The sequence below is a fragment of the Octopus sinensis genome, linkage group LG5 (genome assembly GCF_006345805.1).
Source record: "Octopus sinensis linkage group LG5, ASM634580v1, whole genome shotgun sequence".
NCBI lineage: Eukaryota > Metazoa > Mollusca > Cephalopoda > Octopoda > Octopodidae > Octopus > Octopus sinensis.
The window spans coordinates 81838156-81857561 of NC_043001.1; the positions used below are offsets into that span (position 1 = coordinate 81838156).

General features: G+C 37.6%; 1 protein-coding gene across 3 annotated transcripts in view; it reads right to left on the reverse strand.

Annotated features, from left to right (window-relative positions):
- LOC115211584 (caskin-1) overlaps nucleotides 1-19406 on the reverse strand; it is a 377873-nt gene that overhangs the window by 264864 nt on the left and 93603 nt on the right. For all 3 annotated transcript variants that reach the window (XM_036502777.1, XM_029780142.2, XM_029780143.2), the window contains one exon: nucleotides 9134-9231. In XM_036502777.1, the coding sequence (XP_036358670.1) occupies nucleotides 9134-9231 (98 nt within the window). The remainder of the gene's footprint in view (nucleotides 1-9133; nucleotides 9232-19406) is intronic.

Here is a 19406-nt window from a genome sequence, read left to right on the forward strand (position 1 = left end):
GCCTGCAAGTGAAAATGCATGTGTGCATATTTTCATGTGTATGAAAACATTCTTGGTATAAAGGCCGAGGGCTGAGCATGAGGGAAAGAGAAAGGAAATAATATGTAATATGAGAGAGAGAGAGAGAGAGAATATCTGTGTGAGTGCGTGATAGAGAGAAAGAATGTTTATGAGAGAGAGAGAGAGAGAGGGAGAGAAAGAGAAAATGTGTACGAGAAAAAAAGAAAACGTATGAGAGAGAGAGAGAGAGAGAACATGTATGAGAGAGAGGACATGTACATGAAAGAGAGAAAACGTGTAGATGAAGGAGAGAAAACGTGTAGATGAAGGAGAGAAAACGTGTAGATGAAGGAGAGAAAACGTGTAGATGAAGGAGAGAAAACGTGTAGATGAAGGAGAGAAAACGTGTAGATGAAGGAGAGAAAATGTGTAGATGAAGGAGAGAGAGAATATATATGAAATAGAGAGAGGGGGAGAGATTGTGTGTGTGTGATAGGGAGAGAGAGAGAGAGAGAGTATCTGTGTGAGAGTGGGTGTGTGTGTGTGTGTTTCTGCAAGTGGAAATGTATATGTGAAAACATTCTTTGTATGCATGCTGAGGGCTCGGTGCATGAGTGTGTGTGTGTGTGTGTGTGTGGTGTGTGTGTGTGTGGAAACATGCTTTGTATGCATACTGAGAGGTGTGTGTGTGTGTGTGCATATTTACATAATTGTATGTGTGTGTAACTGTGACAACAATAAAACAGTGTCCCTATAAGGAGTTTTAGAGTGTGGGGGGAAGAGGGTGTAAGAGAATAGAATGCAGAAGAATCAAGGGGTGGGGAGATAGGGTGAGATGGGTGTATTTGTATGAATGGTGGTGGTGGCAGGAGTAGAGAGAGAGAGAGAGAGAGGGTATGTGAATATGTGCATGTGTGTACAAAATTGCATGTGAATGTATCTGGTAGTAAGATATGTGTGTGTGTGTGTGTGTGTTGTGTGTGTGTGTGTGTATGTATGTGTGTGTGTGTGTGTGTGCAAAGGTGTATATGTATGTGATTGCATGCTGTATCTATCAGAGTCCAGACAGGCACACTTATCAGTGTTGTCCACCCCATGCCAACATGGAAAACAGACACATGATGATGGTGGTGGTGATGGTGGCAATGATGATGATGATGATGATGAATATTCACTCATCCTGCTGCCGCATACCTCAAGAGATTATTAGATTAAGCTATTGTTTTTTAACGTTCACAGAGAATCATTACATGAGATGTAAGGATATGTAAGGAGTCATTACATGAGATGTAAGGATATGTAAGGAGTCATTACATGTAGCGTCAGAACCTGCAAGGAGTTATTACAGGAGATGTAAAAACATCTAAGGAATTATTTGATGTTATGTAAGGACCTGTTAGGAGTCATTACATGTGGTGTAAGGACCAGCATAGAGTCCATCCAAGGTAATAATGGGACCTGTAAGGAGTCATATGCAATGTAAGGACATGTAAGGAATCTACATGTGATGTAAAAATGCACAATCCTGTTATTCTTTTATTTGTTTTAGTCATTTGACTGTTGCCATGCTGGAGCACCACCTTTAGTCGAACAAATCGACCCCAGGACTTATTCTTTGTAAGCCTAGTACTTATCCTATCGGTCTCTTTTGCCGAACCACTAAGTTACGGGGATGTAAACACACCAGCATCAGTTGTCAAGCGATGGTGGGGGAGGGGACAAACAGACACACAAACACACACACACATATACGACAGGCTTCTTTCAGTTTCCATCTACCAAACCTACTCACAAGGCTTTGGTCAGCCCAAGGCTATAGTAGAAGACACTTGCCCAAGGTGCCACACAGTAGGACTGAACCCGGGACCATGTGGTTCGTAAGCAAGCTACTTACCACACATCCATGCTTGCACATGATATAATGACATGAGCAAGTAATCATTCTATATATGATACATGATGTAAAAACATATAATGTATGGAATGATACATGATGTAAGAACATATATATATATGGAATGATACATGATGTAAGAACATATGTATGGAATGATACATAATGTAAGAAACTATTATATGAGACGTAAGAACAGGGAACTATTTTATGTGATTTAAGAATAGGCATAGAATGATGATAGGATGTAAGAATATGTAAAGAATTGTTAAATGTGATTTAATATTATGCAGGAAAGTGTTATAGGAAGTGCAAGTATTCCTGCACCATGATTATTACATGCATATTCTTACATCACATAAAATAGTTCCTTACATCATTACACGTGATGTAATAATACATAAGAAACTGTGTGCAAGACAATAATGCATAATATGTAAGAATGTGTAAAGAAGGATTACATGGAATGTTAGACTATGTAACAAATTATATAGGCCATAAAAGATCATTAAGTGATGCAAGGACTTATAATGAACTGTTATATGTAATGTAATGATCCATAAGTGTAAGAATACATTATTACTGCAATTTCAAAGCAGGATGGTGGACGGAGAATTGACAGAGTATGAAATTAAATAACACACAGCATTTAATGATGCATTGACATTGTAAGTTGAAATTCCACAAAGATCAGAATTTGTCTTTCAGACTTTTGCGGTGCATGTGGGTCACTGAAATGAAATAGGGGTCAAGTACTGGGCTCAACTCAATTTTGTCAATGATTCCTTCCACTCCCCTGAATCTGAGGCCTACATCTAAGTTAGATAGCATCACAGTCATTATCATTGTTATCAATATTATTATTATTATTATTATTATTATCATTATTATTATTATTATTATCATTATTATTATTATTATGGTGATGAGCTGGCAGAATTGTTAGCATGCCGGCCAAAATGATTAGCAGCATTTTTTCCATCTGAAGGCGATCAACTGGCAGAATCATTAGCAAACCAGACATTCCATTTGTCTTTATATGTTCTGAGTTCAAATTCTTGTGAGGTCGACTTTGCCTTTCATGCTAAGTACCAGTAAAATACCCTGTTCCTACAGTAGAAAGGACTATTATAATTATTATGAAGGTGACAAGCTGGCAAAAATCATTAGGACACCAGGCAAAATGCTTAACGATATTTCATCTGTTTTTACGTTCCGAGTTCAAATCCCACCGAGGCCAACTTTGCTGTTCATCCTTTTGGGGTTGATAAATTGAGTACCAGTGAAACACGGATTGATGTAATCAACTAGACCCCCTCGCCACAAATTCGAGGCCTTGTGCCTCCAGTAAAAAGGATTATTATTATTAGGTAGTCTTATTTTAATCACGTACTTTCACTGCACTACCGAGTGCAGCTCTGTGTGCCTTGGGTATGTGCTGTGGTTTGTTGTGGTGCTCTTATTTTTACTGTATTGAAAGTGTTTTAGGTAGGGTGTGTGTGGTGCCTACTACAGCTACTTTCTGTATGTCACATGTACTTGTAAGTCCTGGTGTTTTTGCCATGCATTTGTCTGAATATTTTTTTATCATACTCACTGCGCCAACTATAACAGGAACTGTCTCTGTTCCCTGACTCCACATTCGAGTTACCTCTATCAATTATTATTATGATTCTTTTCATTATTACAATTATTGTTGTTGTTGTGGTGGTTACTGTTATTATTACCGTCATTATTATTATTATTATTATTATTATTATTATTATTAAGGTCACAAGCTGGCAGAACCATTAGCATGCCAGACAAAATGCTTAGAGGTATTTCATCTGTCTTTATGTTCCGAGTTCAAATTCCACCGAGGTTAACTTTACCTTTCATCCTTTTGTTGAGCAGTGGGGTTGATGTAATCAACTAGATCCCGCCCCTAAAATTCCAAGCCCTGTGCCTATAGTAGAAAGAAATTACAACTACTACTACTACTACTGCTGCTATTAGACAGAACTGAATATTTGGCAATTGCACATTCCCGACCCCTAACTGACAAAAGAATTCATGAAATTACTTTGGATTTTATTGATTTTATATATTTTGATTTTTTGTGGGAGGGAGTGTTCTTTTCCCATTTCATATTTTAATACATCCAGACTGTAAGGGGAGCCACTATGTTAGTCACATGCCCTGCTAGAAATAGCAGCCAAATCTTCCTTAATCTTACACCTACCATCTTAAAAAAAAAAAAAGAAATCAAAAACACACATGTTGGTTTATGGTGTCTTGAGTTCTCTGCACAGAAAAAAAAAGCAGAAAAAATGGGATAGTCAGTATCATAATGCCTTTGATCAATAGATCTGTCTGATTTGATCAGAGCTAGCCTGGGGTTAAACAGCAACAAACAACAACAACAACAATCCACACCTACTTCCCACAGAGATACAGAGGAGACACACCTGGCAACAGGAATTTGCAGCAGTTCTTGATGGAATCAAAAGACTTTGGTATTTGAAATATGCAACGAGGAAGGAACCGTCAATTTCTGCTGCTGTTGCTGTCACTATTATGTAGAAAGGAATTCCTTTCTCGCACTAACCCCCATGCACCACATCTCTGTACTCCCCCTCACCCGCCATCCCCCCCCCACTCCAGCTCTATCTCCTTAGGGGCTGCACAGCTTGCTATGCATGCAATGTGCAACTAGGTGCAGATGGATATGCAGGAAGTTAACAGAGTCATCCAGTTCATACCAGGCTGTCACTTACCTACTCCCTCCCCGCTGTCTTACACAGAGAATCTCTGAGTGTTTGTCGTGCAGTTTTAATAGAACTGGCATCGCAGAAATAACAACAGCAGCCATCCTTATATGTGTGTGAGTGTGGGGGATGGATGGCTGTGTGATTAAGAAGTTCATTTTACAACAATATGGTTTTGTGTTCAATTCCACAGCATAGTAACTTGGCCGAGTGACTTTTTACTATAGCCCCAGGCCAACCAAATTTTGAAAATTATACTCTTTTACTTGTTTCATTCATTTGACTGTGGCCATGCTGGAGCACCACCTTTAGCTGAGCAAATCGGCCCCAGGACTTATTTTTTGTAAGTCTAGTACTTATTCTATTGGTCACTTTTGCCAAATCACTAAATTACAAGGACGTAAACACACCAGCATCAGTTGTCAAGCGATGTGGGGGGAACAAACACATACATGCATATATATATATATATATATATATACATATACACGATGGGCTTCTTTCAGTTTCCATCTACCAAATCCACTCACAAGGCTTTGGTCAGCCCGAGGCTATAGTAGAAGTCACTTGGCCAAAGTGCCACACAGTTTTGGGTTCAGTCACACAGCGTGGTACCTTGGGCAAGTGTCTTCTACTATAGCCTCGTGCCGACCAAAGCCTTGTGAGAGGATTTGGTAGGCAGAAACTGAAAGAAGTCCATCGTATATATGCGTGTGTATATATATATATATTTGTATGTGTGTGTGTGTATATGTTTGTGTGTCTGTGTTTGTCCCCCCAACATTGCTTGACAACTGATGCTGGTGTGGTTCAGCAAAAGAGACCAATAGAATAAGTACTAGGCTTACAAAGAATAAGGCCTGGGGTTGATTTGCTCGACTAAAGGCGGTGCTCCAGCATGGCCGCAGTCAAATGACTGAAACAAGTAAAAGAGTATAATTTGTATAGAAGAAGGTTTTAAATGAGATCACCTTAACCCTTTCACTACCATATTTCTGTTGAAATACTCTTAGTTTCAGTTGATTTGGTGAAAATAATGTAGTAAAATAACCTTGTCATTATTAAAGTTTAAACAGCAGGGAAGGGTTGCATGAATGAGTGCCAAACAGGCAAAACACAAAAAAATATCCCTGTTCTTCAAGGGAAATTTTATATACATATTTTCATATTAAGTAGAAAATCTATAATAATTGTTAGTCTCTTGCACAATAAAATTTATAGCTTCATTATCAAAAAGTGCCATAAAATATTCACTTTCTTTTGATGAGGACTACATCCATGTAAAATTTTTGAAACATTAATTGATGATGTCCACTGTTTTCTAAGGAAACATCAACTGACATGTGCTATCTAAGGGTTAGGCTGGTGTTTCAAACATAAATTAACATGAAATTTTGATGGGAAGGGTTTTAGATCACTGTAAAACAAGAAGTTAGTTTATCACAGAACCAAGAGTGGTCTTGGGGTGGATTGGTTGGTTGGTTGGTTGGTATCAAAAGGGTTAATGTAAAGCTCAAACATCCTTTGGCAGTAATTTACTAGGGAAATTCTCCAGCCTCGTTAATTGACAAATAATAATGTAGAGCAGCGGTTTTCAACTGGGGTCCATATTAGATTTAGTTATTAAAAATTATCTGCAATAAATCAGTTATACTTCGACATTACACAAAATATTTTTAATGTTTTTCTTATTCTTTTTTAACTTGTATCAATCATTAGACTGCAGCTATGCTGAGGCAGCACCTTGAAGATTTTTAGCTGAATGTATCAGCCACATTGTCTTTTTAATATTTTTTTTAAAGCTTGGTACTTATTCTATTCTATCGATCTCTTTTGCTGAACTGCTAAATTGCAGGAATATAAACACACCAGCACGAGTTGTCAGTGGGGAGGTGGCACAAACACGGATGTAAAGACACACATGTATATACAAGGGTTGCTGAAAAGTTCTTGGTTTTGGGTAAAAGAAAATATAGGAAGATCAGTTAATTGTAATTTTATTCAACATATTCCCTTCTCAGATTCACACACTTGTTTTTCTAAGCCCTGTAAAAGAATTCAGAAAGTCGAGCCTCCAAATAGGCCTTTCACAATATCTTTAAAGCCAGGAACTTTTCAGTACTTCCTCGTGTGTGTGTGTGTGTGTGTGTGTGTGTGTGTATATATATATGTGTGTATATATATATATATATATATATATATATATATATATACACATATATATATTTCATCATATTGAACTTTTAATCTCTACACATTCTTTTTCACTCTCAATCCTTTCTGTCAAAGAGCATAGGCTCAAAACATCAAAAGACTTTTCCATTCTTCCTGAACATTAAACTAATACACCTGCTTGTTCTTCCCTCACCTGTCTTAATATTTTGTTTACTGTAAATTTGAACTATAGATACACACATATACATATAAATACACACACACACATATATATATATACAAACATACACACACACACACGACAGGCTTCTTTCAGTTTCCATCTACCAAATCCACTCACAAGGCTTTAGTCAAATGTCTTCTATAGCAGAAGATACTTGCCTAAGATTGGGATCTTTTAAAACATCTAATGGCTATGAGGGTCCAGTAGAGTAATATAGGAATCAAAGGAACTCATAAGCATATATATATATATATATATATGACAGGCTTCTTTCAGTTTCTGTCTACCAAATCCACTTGCAAGGCTTCGGACGGCCCGAGGCTATAGTAGAAGACACTTACCCAAGGTGTCACACAGTGGGACTGAACGGGGAACAATGTGGTTGGTAAGCAAGCTACTTACTACACAGTCACTCCTGTGCCTATAGCCAATCTAAAAATATTCACCACCACTTAAACGGAACAAACTATACTGCCATTACTACCACGAGAGAAACTCTCATATTAGCTTTTTGGTACAAAATGCACTCATTTTCTAACAACTTGACCAAACTTGTTGCCTTAAACTTGTGAAATATTTATAAGAGGAAAATAGTGGCAAGAGAATTTTATTATTTGGCGGAAATTAAAATAAGAAAAAGCTGAAGAACTCATTTACCAATTAATTTCACTTGACAAAACAGTCAATGCCAAATGATGAAATTAAATGTCAACTTCAGTTTAAAACCAGGAACTCTGTTTCTTTACTTTACAAACAAAACATAAAAATATATATCAAAAAATAATAAATGCTTTTTTTGGTTCTTCTACTGACTTCTGTTAGACAGATTTTGGTTTTTATTTATCAAGAGACATTTCAAAGACTGTTTTGGTGTTATTTATTAACAGACATAACAAAGTGTGTTTTTTTTTAGTTTATTTTTATTTTAACAGTCCTTTATACCAACTAATCACAAACAAATAAAGGTTATGTGTGGTTTTTCTTTATGCTAGAAATGGCAGTCAAATCTCTTTCGAATTGCATTTTGGTTATTTAAGACACAACAGAGAATGTTTGGTCTTTGTTTTGATATTGTTGTTTTTTTTTTAGCAGTTAATTGTATTAAACACTATACCATATTGAAACAAATTGTAAAGGCTCAACATGCAAGAAATAGCAATCAAATCTCCTTCCAATTATATTTTGGTTGTCATTTATTTACAGATAAAACTTTCTCAGAAGTTCCATATACCAACCATTCATAAACAGATAGACTCTGATTGGGCATTCGTCATGCTAGAAATAGCAGTCAAGTCTCCTTCTAATCACATTTTGATATTGTTTATTAAGAATCCCAACAAAAAGCATGTTCTTTTTCTGTTTGCAGGGGGGAGTTCCTTATACCAACCACTATATTGTTCCCAAATATATTATAAAAACTCTATGTGGTCACTTGACATACTAAAAACAGGCATTAGATTGCGGCCATGCTGGGGCACAGTCTTGAAGAATTTTAGTCGAAAGAATCAACCCCAGTACTTATTTTCATTTTTAAGCCTGACACTTATTCAATTGGTATCTTTTGCTGAACTGCTAAGTTACAAGGATGTAAACACACCAACACTAGTTGCCAAGCAGTGGAGGGATACAAAAACAAACACACACACATACACAACAGGCTTTTTTCAGTTTCCTTCAATCAAATCCACTCACAAGGCTTTGGTTGGTCTGAGGGTGTAGTAGAAGACACTTGCCCAAAACTGCCACACACTGGGACTGAACCCAGAACTACATGGTTGGGAAGCAAGCTTCTTACCACATAACGACATCTGTGCCTACATTCCTGTAACTTAGCAGTTCAGCAAAAGTGAATGATAGAATAAGTGCCAGACTTAAAATATAAATACTGAGTTGATTTGTTTGACTAAATCCTTCAAGGAAGTATCCCAGCATGGCCACAGTCCAATAACTGAAACAAGTAAAAGATGATTGCTGCTGCCACCACCATCATCATCAACATTTAATGTCCATTTTTCCATGCTGGCATGTGATAAACAAGAATATAATTGTTGATCCCATAACCATCACTGTTGAAAACAAGTAACAGCCACCTACCTTTGTTGTCTTTAAGAGTGACATCAATTCCAGTTTGCAGGAGTAGGTTTAAAACCTCTGTGTTGCCCATAAGTGCAGCATGATGTAGATATGATACTCTGAAAGTAGAAAGACATGCAAAATAAATACCATTTCAAATTTTGACACAAGGCCAGCAATTTTCAGGGGGCAGGGTACAAGTCGATTACATCAACCCCAAGTTCTTGACCACTATTTTCCTTTATTGACTCCTACAAGGATGAAAAGCAAAGTTGACCTCTAACAGCTGACATATAACAAAGAATCCAGGCATTTGAGCACAAGTGCTTTGAAAGGCTGTTATGCATCCAGTACACAGAACACCAAATGAATAGCTTTGTCAGGCAGCAAGTCAACAAATACGCAGATAGACAGGTGTGCAGGTAAAAGGATGAAAGCTTGCCTGGTATATGATCACATATCCTACCACTACTCCCTGTCGAAAACCATCCTTGAGGACAGTGGAGACACATGGCCTAGTGGTTAGAGCAGCGGACTCGCGGTCGAGGGATCGCGGGTTCGAATCTCAGACTGGGCGACGTGTGTGTTTATGGTTCCGGCAGAAGGTAATGGCGAACTTCTGCTAACTCTTTCGCCACAACTTTCTCTCACTCTTTCCTCCTGCATCTAGCGGCTCACATGTGACGGACCGGCGTCCCATCCAAGTGGGGAACATATACACCATAAAAACCGGGAAACTGGCCCTTATGAGCCAGGCATGGCTCGAGAAGGAACAAACAACATATTCTTGAGGACAGAGTGAGGAAGATTGAAGGAGAAGCAGACAGAAAATCCTGGCCTGATAACATCAAGGACTGGATATATCACAACACCGTAACCTTCCTACACATGGCAGAAAACAGAGACAAGTGGCAACCCTAATAGTCGTCGTGTGAGTTTGTGTACCTATGTGCGTTGTGTTTAACTCTGTGTGTGTGTGTATGTATGCATGCATATTGTATACAAAGTTGATTTAGTAAGTTGTTTTTTATTTCTTATCTCCAACATGAAATGCTTCGGTATAATAATAATAATAATAATAATAATGATGATAATAATAAGTGAAATAAATCAACTGCATTTTACGATCAGTACCATTACTATTGATTGCTGATGACTTTTACTGATTAGTTATGATTATTTGTTTACCTTTCATATTCAATTCAATATAACATGCCAGACAAATTACATTATGATTACCATACATTGTCCATATATAAATATATGTGCACACACACACACACACACACACAGAGGATTATAAAAACACATGGAAATGACAATGAAATCCTATTATTCCTTTATGTTTATATAACATGTAAATGCGATATAGAATATATATGTAAATATATACAAACATTTGTATATGACAGGAATACAATGTATAGAATGTATGTATGTGGTGTGTGTGTGTGTGTGTGTGTGTGTGTGTGCTGTTTTGGAACGGTGAATCTCAAAGCAGAAAAAGCTATAAATGATCTTTTCTACTGTAGGCACAAGGCCTGAAATTTTTTTTGGGGGGGGAGGGAGGATAGTCAATTATATTGACCCCTCACCCCTCAGTGTTCAACTGGTACTTAATTTATTGATCCCGATGAAAGGCAAAGTTGGCCTCGGTGGAAGTTGAACACAGAACGTTGAGGCGGGCAAAATGCCGCTAAGCATTTCGCCTGGCGTGCTAATGATTCTGCTAGCTTGCCGCCTCAGAAAAAGCTATAAATAATAGAGCGTAAATATTGGGTTAAAGAAATCCATTGGATACAAAAAGTTAAAGGTTGTCCATGGGACTCAAGCTACATCGTGCATGTGTATACACACACATGCATCTAATATGAAAACAATGCATATAATAATTGATATATAAAAAAGAGATTCGAGAACGTGTTTTCTTTATCTTTGAGCCTCTTTCGCTCTAGTTTCTTCTTGGTGAACAATCCATTGCCCTTCCTTCTTTATATTGGCATTGGGAAGGGCATTGGCGTTAGGAAGGGCATCCAGCCGAAGAAACACTGCCAGATCTGACTGGGCCTGATGAAGCCTTCCAGCTTCACAGACCCCAGTTGAACCGTCCAACCCATGCTAGCATGGAAAACGGATGCTAAATGATGATGATGATGTTCTCATCATTCGAATATACTAACATTACAGCTGTGTACTTCAGATGCTATTTCAGAAATGCTTAAGATAGTACTATAAGATATAGAAAAAATAAGGGCCTGTAGTCACAGAGCAGTACAGGACCTCTTCTCTGGCTCAAAGAAATCCAGAACACTATGCAGTAATACTGTACCCTGCTTTTGAAGTTGGTTAATTTGTAAAGGTTGTGTTAAAAGCAGTTTCCTTCACTTTTCTAAGCAGTTTTCATTATTTTCATAAGCAGTCTTCATTACTTTTCTAAGCAATTTTATTTTCCTAGGCAGTTTTCTTTACTTTTCTAAGCAGTCTTCATTATTTTCCTAAGCAGTTTTCTTTATTTTCCTAAGAAGTTTTCCATTTCATCCTATAAACATTATACCATAGATATGGTACAGTATGATATATTCTAAGAATTTTAGGTGGATTAAATTAATATCAAACACACCCTGATTTGGAAGGAGCACTCTGTAGGTTGTGACAACGAGGGTCCCAGCTGATATGATCAACGGAACAGCTTGCTCGTGAAATTAACATGTAAATGGCTGAGCACTCCACAAACACGTGTGCCCTTAATGTAGTTCTCGGGGAAATTCAGCAAGACGCAGAATGTGACAAGGCTGGCCCTTTGAAATACAGGTACTACTCATTTTTGCCAGCTGAGTGAACTGGAGCAACGTGAAATAAAGTGTCTTGCTCAAGGACACAACGCACCACCGGGAATTGAACTCACGACCATACGATTATGAGCCGAATGCCCCTAACCACTAAGCCACACGCCTTCACCTGATTTGGAAGTGTATTAATTTGAATCTGTTGAATTCAATTTAGTTCTTTGCTTATACTTCACAAATTTGGGACACTTCCAGTCTCAAGGTTGCTAGATAATTGGTCTGGTAGTGTATTACAAAAATAGGAAATTGTAAACATGGAATAATGGGGTTCACTTTCAGTTCAATTTACTTTCACTTTTTCTAGAAGACTAAACTGAATGTTGATGTGAGGGAAATGATGGTGCAAGGACTGTAGGAATGTTCTTGATTATAGCTCTGCTCGATTAGGGCTAAACAGCAACACATCTCGAATTATATTGACCAGGGTAGGGGAAAATTTGAGTTAACTTGGTAGCTATTTCTTGCAGGCTGAGCAACTATCATAAATCCTCGAGTATAATCCGCATTTTTTTCTCAAAATTTAAAGATTAAAATCCCTTGTGTGTACTATAAAAATGAAAATTATTTTCTAAGCAATGTCCAAGTCTCTATTTGCTGCCTGGCTATGTTTATTCAGACACATTTTGTGATGTTGGGCGTGAAAATACCATAAGCTAAGCCTGAAAGCAATGAAGTCATAAAAGAATCATCCATAACTTGCACTAAGCAACATTTATTAAACGTTATTGCTGTTATTACTGTTATTTCTTTATTTTCTGCAAACAAAATGCACAAAAAAGCTACACGTTTGCATTAAGTTATATATATAATAATAATAAAGGACGTTACTGTATACATTTTTACAAACCAAGGACGTTATATAGACCTCCATGACTCAAGTTAGAGAAGGGGTGCGTATTATACACAGGTTTAGATTTTTCAGAGGTACAGCCCCCTAAAAATCCCCTGCGTATTATACTCAAGGGCGGACTATACTCGAGGATTTACGGTATGTAGAAACTCTGTAATTGAAGCATGTGCACAGATAGTGGAGTAAAGTAATTATTGGCCTTTTATCCTCAAATGTTTTTAAATGTCATTTATATGTATGTGTGTGTGTATTTATGGCTAGTTATGTGTGTGTGTGTATTTGTGTATGTACGAAGGTATGCATGTGTACAAGTATGTGTGTATACACGTATGTATATATGTGCGCATGTAATGTATTGGAAGCTATAAACACAGATTCAAACAGTTTTACAAGTGTTTGAAGGAGAGAGAAGGACAACTCGACCTTCAATTGTCAGCAAATACGAGACGGGAGGTGGCATTGTTAAAACATGGTGACACTGGAAGGCAAGCATTACGACAGAATTGACCTTAATTGACACCCAACTACTGTTAAACATTGTTAAATAACAGTGGACTGTTTTCTAAATGATTCATACTTTGAATTAACCAACAAAATTATAAGAATGTGATAGGTGAGGACAGGTATTTATTCAAATTTAAACTGCTATCAGATAAGCTCTTTTTATAAAAAGATTTCGCCAAATTATGTAAACTCAAAATACAATGGAGTTTCTGGTTACAGATAAGTTGTTGTTGTTATTAATCATTATTTCGAATTCTGCCAAGGTCTACTTTGCCTTTCATCCTTTCAGGATTGATAAATTACGTACAAGTGAAACACTGGGGTCGATGTAAATTCCAGGCCTTGTGCCTACAGTAGAAAGGATTATTTATTATTATTATTGAGTGAGAGAGTAGTTCATGCCATCAAAGTGACACTGGAGTAAAATATACGAAGCCCAATATACCCATCATGACTACCCGTCTGATAAGGGTACACCAGGCACATGCATCACAACCATATGTGCGCGACATGGTGATCTCATATCAAGATAAACAGCACATGACCTTGCAGGTGGGGCCCAGTTAGAATTTTCTTCAGGTTGAGTAGCCCATCCCGCTCAAAAGGTCCCTGAATAAGGGTTGTTTAAGGATGTTGAAAGAACCACCCATGTTTCCAGAGGTGAATTATTCAAACCCTAAAGAATCCCTCTCAACACATGGCTATGATGCTCCCCCACTACTTCTGCTCTTTATAATTAAGGTGACAAACTGGCAGAATCGTTAGCGTGCCAGGCAAAATGCTGAGTGGTATTTTGTCCATGCGAACGTCTAAGTTCAAATTCTGCCAAGGTTGACATTGCCTTTCATCCTTTCAAATTCGATGAAATAAGTACCAGTTACGTACCAGGGTCGAAGAAATCGATTTATACCATCTCCCAAAATTTCAGGCCTTGTGCCTACAGTAGAAAGGATTATTATTATTATTATTAAGGCGGTAGAATCGTCAGAACGCTGGACTAAATGCTCAGGAGTATCTCTTCTGGCCTTAAATTCTAAGTATCTCTTCAGGGTTGATGAAAGTAGGTACCAGTTGAGCAATGGGGTCGATGAAATCGACTATTCCTCTTCCCCAAAATTTCAAACCTTGTGCGTTTAGTAAAAAGGATCTTATATAAAGCAACGAGGTGGCGCAATTGTTTAAGCGTCGGACAATAAGTTCAGCGTCATTATTTCCAGTTTTATGTTCTAAGTTCAAATTCCGCCGAGGTCGACTTTACCTTTCATCCTTTCGAGATTAATAGAATAAGTACCAATCAAAGACTAGGGTCGGTGTAATCGCCTTAGTCCTCCCCACAAAATTCCCGACCATGTGCCAAAATAAGATTTTTATTATTATTATTAATATTATTATTATTATTATTGTCTTCTTTCGATTCTGTTTCCACTTCTTACCGAGTGTTTTCCCAGTACCCAAGGCAAAGAAACTCACTGTATACATTGGTCGGACATTAAAATAAACACACCAGGTTGTTGAAAAAGTTAGGAAAGCCGGAAGAAAGAAATTAAAGAAAATGAGCACAGAACATAAGGGGGAAAGGGAAAGAAAATTTACAGAGACAATGCTTTCATCAATACGCGTGACGTGCCAGTTAAGACAATTTTTTGCACTTCCTGTATCGATGGTAATCCAAGGATCATCCTCAAATAATTTTCAGTTCCCTTTTTGACCATTTTTTTTAAAATCTAGAACAAATATGTCTTAAGAGAAACAAAAAGAAAAACTACAACAGTACACCAAATTGCTTGTTCTATGGTTAATCTGGAAGCGCGTTCCCCAGGAGAGTGCCAGCCTGGAATCGAAAAGTGATCCACCTACACGAAATCTTCACTGAATACAAATTTGGATGGTCACTTGAACGGAAACTGCCCCAACTCGAGCCCACAAAAACTCACCGCCGCACCCACCAAAGAAAGAAAAATTTAAGAGAATCAAATGAACCCGAGAAGAGTATAAAGAAGTATTATACGTTTATTATTATTATTATTATTATTATTATTAAGGTAGGGAGCTGGCAGAGTTGCTAGCACGTTGAACAAAATGTTTAGCGACATTTCTTCTGGTTTTATGTACTGAATTCAAATGCAACAGCACACCATTACACTCAATCAGGCATTCTGCTCGCTGAGCGACACCTGGCAACTAAACTACATGATCAAGCGATTTTCTTTCATCTATTTATATAAAAGGATTAAAAAACGCAAACTGGGAAATTAACCCCCTGCAGATTCCTAGGCTTTTAATTCACCGCTTCACCCCGGGGTCTTAATAGATCACTTTGGGAGGCCCTATTCTAGATAAACTGTATCAGTTGAGTGCGATTTTGTGAGCAAATTTTAGAACAGCTAATTCTTGGCAAATTTTAGCACGGCTATTTCTATTTCGTGACGTCGTAGGAAAGATATTTAGAGCAACATAGTTTAGTGGTCTCTAAGGTAACTTTGTAACGGAGCACAAACGAATTATGTATTCTATAATACAAGTAAAGCTCGACCGGACGATGACTAATATAAATCCATTGGATATGTTTTAACAAGTTTCTCTCTTGAATGTGACTGAATAAGCAAACTTAGTCCCGAAGCAATAAGAGGCAGATGTTAAAAACGAATCAGACAAAGCTTTGAAATGAAAACTACTTGTCTTTATAGCTTGTTTTATCACGTCTAAGGGCAGTGCAGCCCGAAATACCGATAGATTACAAATGAATGTCATTTAATAATAATAATAATAAATTCCTGCATTGTTAAACGGTTTCATTTTACATCAAGGCATAATGAAGTTAATGCAAAATTACCTTATTTTTAAGTGCGTTATTTATTTAACCATTAAGTTACGGAAATGTACACAAATCAGCAAGGGTTGCCAAGCGGTGCTGTAGGTGTGTGTGTGGTCGGGGGGGGGGGGTTGTCAACCACCGCAAAGACGCCTGCTCAAAGGGCTTCCTCAGTTTCCGTCTGCCAAATTTACGTACCAGGCATCGGTCGGTCAGAGGTGTTCATAATACAAGACACGGATCTTTTCGGTTTGAACGGCAGTTTTTTCTAGCGGTGTCATATGAAATTGTCACCCATACTTATGACCCTAGTATCGATCTGTTTTAGCGTTAGGGTTGGTTAGAGTTAGGGATGGGGGGAACGGTATCTTTTTTCTTCAGAAATGTAAATAAACCCAATCTGTTTCTCAAACGAGGGACATATTCATACGGCACAGAATGTTTTCACCCCAATAGACGTCACTGATTGGTTGAAATTGAAGAAAAAAACAACAAATATCTTACAAACTATAGAATTTTCTCAATAAATCCAAGAGAAAAAGATATTTTATAGACACATTCTACCAGTATACGAAGTTTAAAAGTGTTTAGTTACGTGGAAATTATTTTAAAAAACTGCCGTTCAAACCGAAAATATCCCAAGACACTTGCCCAAGTACCGTGCAATGGGACTGAACTCAGAACTACATGGTTGCAAAGCGAGCCCTTTAATCACACATTCATGCCTACTCCTATAGCGTGTATGTGTGTGTGTATATACACTATGAGAGAAGTGCGTACAGTCATTGTTTTTTTTTTTCTTTTCTTTTTACTGCACCCTTTATTTCTAGTTAGGTTTTAAATGTTGTCCACATTAAAATATGTTAACATGTAATTTATTGTTTGATATATTTGTAACAGGAAGCATTAAACGCTACAACCTCGAAAACTTGTCGGCAACCTTCATTAAGAATTCCCACACACATGAACTGATACATTAGGCAAAATATAAGCAGTGACAGCAGATGGGTACAATACACACATTTTAAAACAAAATAGAAACAATATATACATATATAAGGTCAGAAGTGCAATTTGGATACAATTATACATACGTACACTCATACCCCTTACATCATCGTTTTAATGTCGATTTTCTTTTTATTTCTTTCCCTGCAATGGTGAGACGGAATTCGTAGAGGCAAGTTTTTCTACGGCCGAACACCCTCCCTGTTCACACTCGCCTGTTTCCAAGCAAAGGTAATGCTTCCCTGTGCCTGGATATATTTTTACAGACGACTGGTAACGAAGGACATTTCTTTTATAACAATGAGGCTGGTTTACAAGTATGGCGCCATGTCGAGACAAGGGGACGGATTAACACACATCCTGGGTATAACATTAAACTGCATTCGCTGGTGAGGCTCCAGTGCAGGAGTTCTTACCATTACACTCAAGTTCGCTCTGTCCTGAAACGGTAGTTTCTAACAGGGCCCAGTCTATGAGATAGCTTTCGCAGAGATAGAGGAGACTCCCGTTATTTTTGTCAAAGCCGTGGGGGAAGGCAACTCTTCTATGAGAAAGATACTTTGGCATAAAACTCTGACAGTCAAAATAGAAGCAGTGGTCTTGCAATGCTTGCCACTGGAACCTACTGTGGCAACCGAGAGTAGTGTCAAAAGTGTTAGTACAAGGTTTTGTCACTTAAATCCAATGACGTACAAGATGTCTCACTATCATTTCATTTCTTGATATGTTTTGGCGATGTATGCGTGGCATGCAGAAAAGAAACAGGATCTTTTCGGTTTGAACGGCAGTTTTTTAAAATGATTTCCACGTAACTAAACACTTTTAAACTTCGTATACTGGTAGAATGTGTTTATAAAACATCTTTTTCTCTTGGCTTTATTCTATAGTATGAGAAAATTCTATAGTTTGTAAGATATTTGTTGTTGTTTTTTCTGCAATTTCTGCAATTTCAATTGGGTTTATTTACATTTCTAAAGAAGAAAAAAAGATACCCTTCCCCCACCCCTAACCCTAAAATAGATTGAAATGCAATAGATCGATACTAGGGTCATAATTATGGGTGACAATTTCATATGACACCGCTAGGAAAACTGCCGTTCAGACCGAAAAGATCCAAGAAGCAGTAAACAATGATATGTAAATAGACAAACTTGTTACCAGTTCAAATATGCTAGGGCAGGAGTCGGGGAACTTTTGTTAACCAATTACCTTAAAATATATTTATTTACACCGACGTTACGTCCTTGATTTCAAAGGAAGAAAATCATAGATTCTTTGAATTCAAAAGGTTTATTGAATCTATTTGTATGAATCTATTTACACGTCCATTACACTGATCAGATGCAGTGTTGGCATAAGAAAATTTTCTGTTGTAACAAGGAACACGGTTTTTTACGTAATTTTATTTATGCCCCATGAGTCCTCATTACCCCCAAAGAATTTCCTTTTTACCTCACTTGGGGTAATTTACCCCAGTTTGCCGACCCCTGTGCTAAGAGTATTTTCGAATTCGTAATACAACCATTCATTGTATTTAGCCACGGAGAAAAATTTTCTCGCTGTAGGCAAATAAGTGTAAACACACCAAATCAGTTCGAAGCACCTTCCTAACCAAATAGATGGCTACATGTATTTCGGAGTGGTTATCTCCTCTTCAGTATCAGATACCGGAAAGGAGAACGCTACGAATAGACAACACATATAATCTCTCTTATAATATTCTCATCATACTGTGACTGGTTGCACTAATCGGTGGCTCTCCGTAAATAAAACGAGACGAGAAATTTTCTCCATGAGCTTGTTTTTTCGGTAAATGAGTGGTTTTGATAACGCTGCCCCCATTTGTGGTTTTATTGTGGTGAGGTGAGCCCAGCAGAGATCTTAGATAGAAAGATGATCAGGTATTTCCTTAAAAACACCTGTATTCACTCCAAGGTTTTTAGGAGGGTGTGGAACAGTTACGAACTTTTGACCCCAGGGTCTAGTTCTGGTCCCATTCAGAGAGGTATTCGGTTCAGGGACTGTTAGAGGTTTTAATATGGATGTTTGGAGTTATAACCTTCTATATAGTAAAATAGTGAATGGATCTCCGTCGGTTTCAAAGATGAGTATTCGAGATTTTTGGTCAACTGAGCTATTTACTTATATAGAATTACAATGAAAGTAGCTGAATTTTTCACAGTATCTTGTATCTTTAACGTAGTTTTCGGACACAGCGTGACAAATACAGTGTAACAAAGTAAGTCCTTGTGAATTACAGGTACAGAACATTTC